At 37.1% G+C, this 12,461-nt stretch overlaps 1 protein-coding gene across 1 annotated transcript in view; it reads right to left on the reverse strand.

Annotated features, from left to right (window-relative positions):
* The window catches only part of LOC128654298 (retinol dehydrogenase 7), a 120,760-nt gene that overhangs the window by 64,079 nt on the left and 44,220 nt on the right, over positions 1–12,461 (reverse strand). The window contains exon 4 of the mRNA XM_053708159.1: positions 11,942–12,105. Coding sequence (XP_053564134.1) covers positions 11,942–12,105 — 164 coding nt within the window. The remainder of the gene's footprint in view (positions 1–11,941; positions 12,106–12,461) is intronic.

Consider the following 12,461-nt stretch of genomic DNA (forward strand, 5'->3'; position numbering starts at 1 on the left):
TACCAAAAACCATAGATATTTGGTAGAAATATTTGTTATGATTCTGTTATGTGCAGAACATTGGAATGTGTAATATTCATAGCTTCATAACAACTAGAAAAAACTAATTGTATAAGGAATACAATAGGATTCACAGCAGGAGATTGCCACTAATTAGGTATCATATAAACTCCAAATAGAAGATTCAGATAAGGATTATATCAAATATTTTTTAAAAAGTTCCATTTCATTCATACCTTAATATCTTATTAGTATATCTAGGAACCAACATTCACACAAAAGTAGCGAAAAAAAGTTTTAAAGAACACTTTAACCCCGTCTTATAAGAATTAATATGCTGAGAGATCATGTAATAAACAAGTGCCTGCTGCCAATATCTAAAGTAAACTAAGCCCTTACAATCCGAGGGCTGATTTAAACTTTTAACTTATATTCTAAGCAGGCACCCAAAGAGAGCTATTAGTTTGAGAACTCTATCAGTTAGACAAGGGTAAGCAGGTAAAAACGGCAGACAGGAGAGACAAAGCTACTCCTGCTGGAGCCCCTGACGCGCGGTTTCACAGAACGCTTCCTCAGAGGGGTGCGGCCGCCGCTACTCAGCGTTATTTACGATCATATAGAGCCCACCTTCCTAACATAATGAGGTTGCCCAATATCGGGGTGCCAGGTATTTGATTTCGTTCAGAGATCCTCAGTCAATGTTTGTTTGTTCTGACGTGTGTGATCTCATCATGTTCCGGAGGGCGTGAGTGGTAAGAAGTAACTTCAGTAGCTTCATGTTGGGTTAGGGCAAATGAGAATATACGATCATGTATGCGCAAGAGTGGACTTTATTTAACCATCGACTTCTATGGGGAATACGTGAGCGTGCACACAATATTCTAAATTGAGATTTTTTCGTCTAGTCGGGTTACTGCGAGAGTGAAAACACTTTACTTTCAACTCATAATATGAGCGCAATCTGACGAGTGCAAAAATATTACTTCTAGTATGCTCAAGTGGAAGCGTTAATTTGCGCTTCACTTGTAATCTGGCCATAAGTATTTACACTGTAATCTTATTATATCTGTTCCTCCTTATGATTTAATTTTAAAGGATGACAGGTAAAACTGATGAACCAATAAAATAAGTCAGCAAGAGTAGGCAAAACGGATTGCAAATTTGCAGGGAGAGAAACTTTCTTTACAAGTAGTTTTTATACTTCACAAATTTATCCTGTTTTTAAAGTCTGATAATAGCTGCAGAAAGAGAAAAAACATACAAATATTTATCATGATTAATTAATCCCTTGTACAAAACCGTTCAGAACTAAAGGGTTAAAAAAAAAAGAAAGAAAATAAATACAATATAGCAATTGAGTTAAGAGCGCCATATAATACACTGAAGCTTTCCCGGAGACTTTAAAGGGACAGTCCTAGTCAAAATGAAACATGATTTCCGATAGGACATGCAGTTTTAAACCACTTTCCATTTTACTTTATCATCACATTTGCGTTGTTATTCTTTGTTAAATACTAAACCTAGGTAGGCTAATTTCCTAATTTCAAAACACTTAAGGTTGCCTCTTATCTCGGGGCATTTTGACAGTTTTTTCACCGCTAACAACGCTAATTCATGTGTGCCATATAGATGACATTGTGCTCACTCCTGTGGAGTTATTTATGAGTCAGCACTGATTGGCTAAAACACAAGTCTCTCAAAAGAACCAAAATAAGGGGGCAGTCTGTAGAGGCTTAGATACAAGGGTAATCACAGAGGGTAAAACATATATTAATATAACCATGTTGGTCATACAAAACTGGGCAATGGATAATAAAGGGGATTATCTATCTTTTTAAATAATAAAAAATTCTGGAGTAGACTGTCCCTTTAAATAAGAGTTAGCCCTTTTTAATTAAAGAGGGTAAGAAGTAAAAATTAAAACTTTCATGATTCAGATAAAGGGGGTCCATTTATCAAGCTCCGCACAGAGCTTGTGGGCCCGGTTTCTGGAGAGTCTTCAGACTCGCCAGAAACACAAGTTATGAAGCAGCGGTCTAATGACCGCTGCTCCATAACCCTGTCCGCCTGCTGTGAGCAGACTGACAGGAATCACCGAAATCAACCATATCGAGTACGATCGGTTGATTGACACCCCCTGCTGGCGGCACATGTGCCGTGAGTCTGCAGGGGGCGGCGTTGCACCAGCAGCTCTTGTGAGCTGCTGGTGCAATGTTAAATTCCGGAGAGCGTATTGCTCTCTGCATTCAGCGAGGTCTTACGGACCTGATCCGCACTGGTCGGATCAGGTCCCAAGACCTTTAATAAATAGGCCCCCAAAGCATACAATTTAAACAAAGTTGCCAATTTATACATTTAGGGCTAGATTACAAGTAGACGTGCACAGAGAAAAAAAATTGTTTTGTTTCGTTTTCATTAGTTAAATTAATAATTTTGTTTAGCGAATTAGTTAAGGTAAATATAATATTTTTATTTTGTCGTATTAGTTTTGTTAAGTTAAATCATTTTTTCGGATTCATTCGTTATTTCGGATCCGTTCGTTATTTTGGATCCATTTTTAATTCATATTCATTATTCTATTCTAAAGTTTAGAATAGGAATAATGAATATGAATAAAGAATGGATCCGAAATAACGAATGGATACGAAAAATTATTTAACTTAACATAAGGAATATGCCCGAAACCAAATTATCTAAACTGTCGTCCCCCCACATCGCAAAAACTAAATAAAAACCTATTAAAGGGACATTATGCACTCATATTTCTATCCTTTATCGTATGTAGCATGTTATGTGCAGTTATTGTATCCCTGAGGACCTTTTAAACCTAAAGGGAAAAATGATTTTATTAGCAGGTGAACACTGTTAATTTTTTTAATACTTACCAAACCCAGACAGTTTTTCAGAATACGTTCAGCCCCGCTTCAGGTATGTGTAAAGACTGGTTGTACAGCGCATGCATGCCATTATCTGTGACTTCACCTTGTCTTCAGCATGGGATCGCGCTCTGCTCTGCACGCTGCCGCGATCCCATGCTTTTTACTGTAACATGGGGAAAGTTTGGAGAGACACAGCATGAGGGAGTTTGGGGTTCTTTGTGTTGGATGATTGGAAAGTGAGAGTCAGTGAGCTGGGAGGCTGTGTAAGGAGGAGCAGAGCCTGGGATCAGAATACACTACTCCTGCAAAAAAACATCTTTCCAGCCTTTCTCTGGAAGTTGTGTTAGGGCTGAGCTTGGAGTTGTTGTGAGCAGTTGCGGAGTTTAGAAGTTTGTACAGGAGCCCAGGACCTGGGGAGCACCCATCTGTCCCCCAAATTTCAGATAGACTGACACGCTGTAACAGAAGCTGATGGGGGAATGCATGTGAATGAAGTGCAGCATTTTCATATATACACCTACTTTTTATATGTACACACCATATATATGAAAAGTAGGTGTACATATGAAAACGCTGCACTTCATTCACATGCATTGCACCCACAGCTTCTGTGACAGCGTGCCAGACGATCTGATATTGATCAGTGCCGTGCGTATCTGTATGAGTCAATGCGCATGCAAGAAAGGATGCCATGCACGATCGAGCCGTGCACGTAAGATATAGTGCATGCGCAATTGCAAGGGGGAACTTCAACTAATGAATTTGATAAACGTCACGATTGGTCAGTCACTTATGCGTCGGCTATTGAATCCTCCTACTTAGCTCTCCCCTTCCATGAAGGTGGAGCATTATGGCGAAAATGTGAGTAATAAATTTAAAATTTACATTGATTAAAATTTCGTTTTTACACTGCATTGGAACACATTTAATAAAGAACATGCAAAGTATTCATATACAGTCTGTATGAATTTGAGTGCATAATGGTCTTTTAACCTCTAAACCGCCGTCCCCCCACATTGCCAACACTAACTAAACCTATTAATCTCTAAAAGCTACCCATTGCCCCTAAAGGGGCATTTGTATGGGCATTGCCCTTAAAAGGGCAATCAGCTCTTTAGTGCACATTAAAAAAAATCAAAAAATCCCTAATCTAAAAGAAAAAACCCACCCCCAAAAAACTAACACTAACCCCAAAAAAAGTACTCACAGTTCATGAAGTCCAGACAGCCATCTTCATCCACGCTGCAACAAGTCTACATCCAGGTGGCAACATCTTCATCCCAGTGGTGCAGAGCTGTGGCGGTGCAGAGCTGAGCAGGACCGGCGGCAACGACGACATCCAGCGTGGAGCCTCCTCTTCATGCGATCTCCGCCGCACACTGAAAATTGAATGCAAGGTACCCCTTTTATATTTGGGGTACCTTGCATTCCTATTGGCTGAAATATTCAAAATCAGCCAATAGGATGAGAGCTGCTTGAATCCTATTGGCTGTTCAAACCCACGGGTGGGTTAGTCTGATAGGATTTTCAGGTTTGCACTAGTCGGGTTGTGCTGGGTATTACAAGTTGAAAGAAAATCGTTTTTTTCTCCAGCGTTAACCCAGCTTGCGCAAAAAGAGAGTGAGTGAGAGTGAGTGAGTGAGTGAGAGAGAGAGAAATAGATTATTATATATAGGAAAAGATACATATCTATATATAGGAATATCTATTTTGAAATACATAGAACATATTCTGCTATATACAGAACATTGGAATGTAAAACATTTACAGTAAATACATAGTTAAAATCTTTATTGAATATTGCATAAATATGCTTTAACATGTTTTCATCAAGCCAAAATGTTACTTGCTACTTCTGATCCTACACACTACCTTCCCACACCGCACCCACTACTCCACACCCTCTTTGCATATGTTTAGCCATTGTGAAGCACATTTATTGTGCAGTCATTTTTAATATTTTTTATTTTATACCATAACAAGTTAAATAATGCTACATTCAGCAATAGCTTAACAAAAATAAGTGAATAGCAGTTAGCAACATCAACTTGGTGGTTCTGGGTAAGACAACAGCTGGATAGAAATAGGAAGTTGTGTAAGTGAGAGATTGGAGAAAGAGAGCTGACAGTCATGGAAGGCCATAGAAGACCTGGAGATTTTCTTTTAATAATCATCTCTTCTCCCTTCTCTCTCTCTTAATTATCTTTATCCCCTCCCTCCTCTCTTAAATCTCTCTTTTTACCCTCTCCCTTCTCTTTCAGGCCATATCTTCTCTTTACACTCTTACTTTCCCTTCATTTCACTCTCTTTTTTTTTCTCCACTCTCTCGTAAAGCTATCTTTTTCTCCACTTTTACTTTTCCTCTCCAATCTCTCTATCTCTCTGCCCCTGTTTACCCTCTCAGAACAGTCTAAGCACTAATGGTGTTGCTAACACCCTAGAGGAATAACATATCCTTGTACTTTCTAGGAATTATAATATCCCTTCAGATAATATTTCTAGCACATAGCCCAATATGCGAATGTGCTAATTTTGCTTCTTACAAAATGCCACCAGACTTCGGAATGGGAGTGAATGTGGATTCAACATTCACTCGCCACCCTTAAATTTCCACTCGCCAATAGCTAGTAAAGAGTGAAAAATTTTAGCCTTGCATATATATTTACGTGTTTATATTATATTATATTATATTATATTATAATATATATATATATATATATATATATATATATATATATATATCTGTAAATACATATTTATACATATAAATAAATTAAAATATATGTACACACACACACGTCCATCTTTAGACATGTATATGTATGTATCTCAATGTTAAAGCCCTTCAGTGGCTTTTTTTTTTTACACCCGATATATTTTTGAGCCTTATAACTTTTGTGTGCAATATCTTTTGAGAATAATTTTTATTAGACAGTGTTAATATGAGTAACTGTACTTTCTTTCATGTAATTGGCAAGAGTCCATGAGCTAGTGACGTATGGGATATACAATCCTACCAGGATGGGCAAAGTTTCCCAAACCTCAAAATGCCTATATATACACCCCTCACCACACCCATAATTCAGTTTTACAAACTTTGCCTCCTATGAAGGTGGAGAAGTAAGTTTGTGCTAAGATTTCTACGTTGATATGCGCTTCTCAGCATTTTGAAACCCGATTCCTCTCAGAGTACAGTGAATGTCAGAAGGATGTGAAGGGAGTATCACCTATTGAATGCAGTGGTTTTCCTCACGGGAGATCTATTTCATAGGTTCTTTGTTATTGGTCGTAGAGATTCATCTCCTACCTCCCTTTTCAGATCGACGATATACTCTCATATTCCATTACCTCTACTGAAAACCGTTTAAGTACTGGTTTGGCTATCTGCTATTTGTGGATGGGTGTCTTTTGGTAAGTATGTTTTCATTACTTAAGACACTCTCAGCTATGGTTTGGCACTTTATGTATTTATATAAAGTTCTAAATATATGTATTGTACTTATATTTGCCATGAGTCAGGTTTAAGTATATTTCCTTTTGCAGACTGTCAGTTTCATATCTGGGAAATGCATTTTTTAGGAAAAATATTTTCTTACCTGGGGTATAGTCTTTTTTCAATTGACTGTTCTTTTTAATTCACGGGCAAAATTAGGCTCGCGAGGGCGCAAAATGCCAAAGTATATTACGTCATTTTTGGTGCAAAGTTACGTTCGATGACGCAAATTAATCATTTCCGGCGTCTTAGTCAACGCTGAGTCCTTTCACAAGGTGCATCTTTAATGACGCAAGTGGTGTCATTTCCGATGTTATTAGCAGCAAAAAAAATTCTACTTGTTTTGTGCGTCATACTTGGCGCCAAGTATTTTCATTATTTAAAACCCCATTCCTATATGCCTCTTGCCATTTTTCTCTATCAGAAGGCTATGCTGTTTGCATTTTTTCCCCCATTCCTAAAACTGCCATATAAGGAAATTAATAATTTTGCTTTATATGTTGTTTTTTCTCTTACATTTGCAAGATGTCTCAATCTGATCCTGTCTCAGAAATCACTGTTGGAACCCTGCTGCCTGATAACAGTTCTACCAAAGCCAAGTGCATTTGTTGTAAACTTGTGGATATTTTTTCTCCAGCTGTGGTTTGTAATAGTTGTCATGATAAGCTTTTACTTGCAGAAAATGTGTCCATCAGTAATAGTACATTGCCTGTTGCTGTTCCTTCAACATCTAATGTACAAGATATACCTGTCAATTTTAAAGATGTTATTGCTGATTCTATTCAGAAAGCTTTATCTGCCATCCCGCCTTCTAATAAACATAAAAGGTCTTTTAAAACTTCTCATAAAGTGGATGAAATTTCAAATGATCAACAACATACTAAATTATCCTCCTCTGATGAGGATGTATCTGATTCAGAAGATCCTTCCTCAGATATTGACACTGACAAATCTACTTATTTATTTAAAATGGAGTATATTCGTTCTTTGTTAAAAGAAGTGTTGATTACATTGGATATTGAGGAAACTAGTCCTCTTGTTATTAAAACTAGTAAACGTTTAAATAGCGTTTATAAACCTCCTGTGGCTACTCCAGAGGGTTTTTCCAGTTCCTGATGCTATTTCTGATATGATTTCTAAGGAATGGAATATAATCAAAATTGATGTTAAATCTATGTCTTTAGCTATTTTAGCTAGAAGAGCTTTGTGGCTTAAATCTTGGAATGCTGGCATGACTTCTAAGTCTAGATTGTTATCTCTTTCTTTCCACGGTAATAAGTTATTTGGTTCTCAGTTGGATTCGATTATTTCAACTGTCACTGGGGGAAAGGGAGTTTTTTTGCCTCAGGATAAAAGACCTAAGGGTAAATCTAAAGCTTCTAACAGGTTTTGTTCCTTTTGACAAATTAAGTAACAGAAACCTAATCCTTCCCCCAAGGAATCTGTTTCCAATTGGAAACCTTCTTCCAATTGGAATAAATCCAAGCCATTTAAGAAACCAAAGTCAGCCCCCATGTCCACATGAAGGTGCGACCCTCATTCCAGCTTAGCTGGTAGGGGGCAGATTAAGATTTTTCAAGGCTGTTTTGACAAATTCTGTTCCAAATCAATGGATTCTGAGTATTGTCTCTCAGGGGTATCACATAGGATTCAGAGTAAGATCTCCTGTGAGAAGATATTTTCTCTCACGCATCCCAGCAAATCCAGTAAAGGCTCAGGCTTTCCTGAAGTGTGTTTCAGACCTGGAGCTTTCAGGGGTAATCATGCCAGTTCCGTTTCAGGGTCTGGGTTTATTCAAATCTATTCATTGTCCCAAAGAAAGAAAATTCATTCAGACCATTTCTGGATCTGAAAATTTTGAATCGTTATGTAAGAGTACCAACTTTCAAAATGGGGACTATAAGGACTAGTCTGCCTTTTGTTCAGCAAGGGCATTATATGTCCACAATAGACTTACAGGATGCATATCTTCATATTCGATTCATGCAGATCATTATAAGTTTCTGATATTCTATTTTCTAGACTAGCATTACCAATTTGCCGCTCTTGCTTTTGGCCTAGCGACAGCTCCAAGAATCTTTTCAAAGGTTCTCGGTGCCCTACTCTCTGTAATCAGAGAACAGGGTATTACAGCGTTTCCTTATTTGGACGATATCTTGGTACTAGCCCAGTCTTTACATTCTGCAGAATCTCACACAAATCAACTAGTGTTTCTTCAAAGACATGGTTGGAGGATCAATTTATCAAAAAGTTCCTTGATTCCTCAGACAAGGGTTACCTTTTTAGGTTTCCAGATAGATTCAGTGTCCATGACTGTCTCTAACAGACAAGAGACAATTAAAATTGGTTTCAGCTTGTCGGAACCTTCAGTCTCAATCATTCCCTTCAGTAGCTATGTGCATGGAAGTTTTAGGTCTCATGATTGCAGCATCGGGACGCGATCCCCTTTGCTCGTTTCATATGAGACCTCTCCAGCTTTGTATGCTGAACCAATGGTGCAGGGATTATACAAGGATATCACAATTAATATCCTTAAATCTTAATGTTCGACTCTCTCTGACTTGGTGGTTAGATCACCATCGTATAGTTCTAGGGGGCCTCTTTTGTTAATCCAACCTGGACTGTGATCACAACAGATGCGAGTCTTTCAGGTTGGGGAGCTGTTTGGGATCTCTGACAGCACAAGGGGTTTGGAAATCTCAAGAGGCGAGATTACCAGTCAATATTTTGGACCTCCGTACAATTTTCAGGGCTCTTCAGATTTGGCCTCTGTTGAAGAGAGAACTGTTTATTTGTTTTCAGACAGACAATATCACAACTGTGGCATATGTCAATCATCAGGGTGGGACTCACAGTCCCCTAGCTATGAAAGAAGTATCTTGGATACTTTCTTGGGCGGAATCCAGCTCTTGTCTAATTTCTGCAGTACATATCCCAGGTATAGACAATTGGGAAACGGATTATCTCAGCCGTCAGACTTTACATCCGGGGGAGTGGTCCCTCCATTCAGATGTGTTTTTTCAGATTGTTCAGATGTGGGTTCTTCCAGAAATAGATCTGATGGATTTTCATCTAAACAAGAAACTTCCCAGATACCTTTCCAGATCCAGGGATCTTCATGCGGATGCAGTGGATGCGTTGACACTTCCTTGGTGTTACCAACCTGCTTATATTTTCCTGTCTCTAGTTCTTCTTCCAAGAGTGATCTCCAAAATCATCATGGAACAATTGTTTGTGTTGCTGGTAGCTCCAGCATGGCCTCACAAGTTTTGGTATGCGAATCTTGTTCAGATGTCCAGTTGCCAACCTTGGCCACTTCCATTAAGGCCAGACCTTCTGTCTCAAGGTCAGTTTTTCCATCAGGATCTCAAATCATTAAATTTTAAGGTATAGAAATTGAATGTTTAGTGCTTAGTCATAGAGATTTCTCTGACTCAGTGATTAATACTATGTTACAGGCTCATAAATCTGTTTCTAGAAATATTTATTATCGAGTTTGGTAGACTTATATTTCATGGTGTTCTTCTCAAATTCTCTTGGCATTCTTTCAGAATTCCTAGAATTTTACAGTTTCTTCAGGATGGTTTGGATAAGGGTTTGTCTGCAAGTTCCTTGAAGGGACAAATCTCTACTCTTTCTGTTTTATTTCACAGAAAGATTGCTAAGCTTCCTGATATTCACTGTTTTGTACAGGCTTTGGTTTGTATCAAGCCTGTCATTAAATCAATCTCTCCTCCTTGGAGTCTTAATTTGGTTTTAAAGGCTTTACAGGCTCCTCCATTTGAGCCTATGCATTATTTGGACATTAAATTACTTTTTTGGAAAGTATTGTTCCTTTTGGCCATATCTTCTGCTAGAATAGTTTCTGAATTATCTGTTTTTTCTTGGGAATCTCCTTTTCTGATTTTTCATCAGGATAAGGAGATTTTGCAGACTTCATTTAAATTCTTACCTAAGGTTGTGAATTCTAACAACATTAATAGAGAAATTGTTGTCTCTTCCTTGTGTCCTAATCCTAAGAATTTCTTTGGAGAGATCCTTACATTCTTTGGATGTGGGTAAGAGCTTTGAAATATTATGTTGAAACTACTAAAGATTTCAGGAAGACTTCTAGTCTATTTGTTATCTTTTCTGGTTCTAGGAAAGGTCAGAAGACTTCTGCCGTTTCCTTGGCATCATGGTTAAAGCTTTTAATTCATCAAGCTTATTTGGAGTTGGGTCAAGCCCCGCCTCAGAGAATTACAGCTCATTCTACTAGATCAGTCTCCACTTCATGGGCTTTTAAGAATGAAGCTTCAGTTGATCAGATTTGCAAAGCAGCAACTTGGTCTTCTTTGCATACATTTACTAAATTCTACCATTTTGATGTATTCACTTCTTCGGAAGCAGTTTTTGGTAGAAAAGTTCTTCAAGCAGCTGTTTCAGTTTGATTCTTCTGCTTATGTTTTAAGTTTTTCCTTTCATTCATAAAACTTATATTTTGGGTTGTGGATTATTTTTTTTCAATGGAAAATGGCTGTTTTTATTTGTATCCCTCCCTCTCTAGTGACTCTTGCGTGGAGTTCCACATCTTGGGTATTGCTATCCCATACGTCACTAGCTCATGGATTCTTGCCAATTACATGAAAGAAAACATAATTTATATAAAAATACATTAAAAAACATAATTTATGTAAGAACTTACCTGATAAATTCATTTCTTTTATATTGGCAAGAGTCCATGAGGCCCACCCTTTTTATGGTGGTTATGATTTTTTTTGTATAAAGCACAATTATTTCCAAATTCCTTTGTTGATGCTTTTTACTCCTTTCTTTATCACCCCACTACTTGGCTATTCGTTAAACTGATTTGTGGGTGTGGTGAGGGGTGTTTATATAGGCATTTTGAGGTTTGGGGAAACTTTGGCCCCCTCCTGGTAGGATTGTATATCCCATACTCACGAGCTCATGGACTCTTGCCAATATGAAAGAAATGAATTTATCAAGGCACGTTCTTACATAAATTATGTTTTTTAATGTATTTTTGAAGTGTTTTGTGCAACTTTTTAAAACAGTTAACCACAGCGCTGAGATTGCGATAAGAGTTCTAGCGTAAACTAAGATTGTAATAAATTGTAATATCAGCGCAAATCCCTCGCAAAATTATTTGCGCTCCACTTGTTATCTAGCCCATAATAGAATTAAATATATATTTTTTTTTGTAATTGGGCACTCTTGAAAGTTTCATTTTGACTCCATGTCCTTTTAACTTAGCGAATGTAATGGGTCTATTGATTCTAGTTGTTGATCAAACTCTAATGTATGTTTACTTTGTTTTATAACAAAAATTACAAAATTCAAATTAGGTATCCTGGATGAACATAGACTACGCTGCATTATGTATTATTTTAAGGCTTATTGTTTTTTTTGTTTTTTTAAAAATATCTACTTTAACATTTGTGTTCCATGGTATAAAAAAGAAAATATTTTTCTATATTATTGTTGTGGTGCATTGTGTTACAAGCTTTTTATCCAAGTTTCAAAAACATATACAAAACAATATACAACCACAAGTCTGAAAAACACTCACATGTGTCAAAGTACTGCTGCCCATAGCTCTTGCGTATCCCATCTGGGAGTTGTGCCCAGAGTTTATTCACAATCTCTCTTTGAAGTTTTGGATCTGTCACTTGCGTTTTAAAGAAGCCAGGTTCTACTATACAAACCTTCACACCAAAGTTGGTCATTTCACGCCTGTAAAATTTAAAAAACAAAGAGCAAAAAAAAAAGGTGAAATTGTTGAAAAAATAAATAAACTTTTTGGAAAAGTAAGAAATACATGTGTTAACATTTTTGCTTTATTATTTAATGTGTGTAATTTAATTTTTTAGAAGACATTTGTGCTTAATTGCATATAGTAACAGATACATGAGTATATTACAGTTTGTTAGAAAATAATGTAATAATTAATTTATACAACTAGGTTAGTTTTGGGGTTTTATTACATGAAGGCATTCCAACCTGTACAAAACAAGTCTGAATTTGTTAGATCAGTGTCTTTTCTAGGTTATACCTATTAAGGTGAAAAAGTGTAAAATAAAGATCTTCAA

This window comes from Bombina bombina, chromosome 3, assembly GCF_027579735.1.
Source record: "Bombina bombina isolate aBomBom1 chromosome 3, aBomBom1.pri, whole genome shotgun sequence".
NCBI classification, from domain to species: domain Eukaryota; kingdom Metazoa; phylum Chordata; class Amphibia; order Anura; family Bombinatoridae; genus Bombina; species Bombina bombina.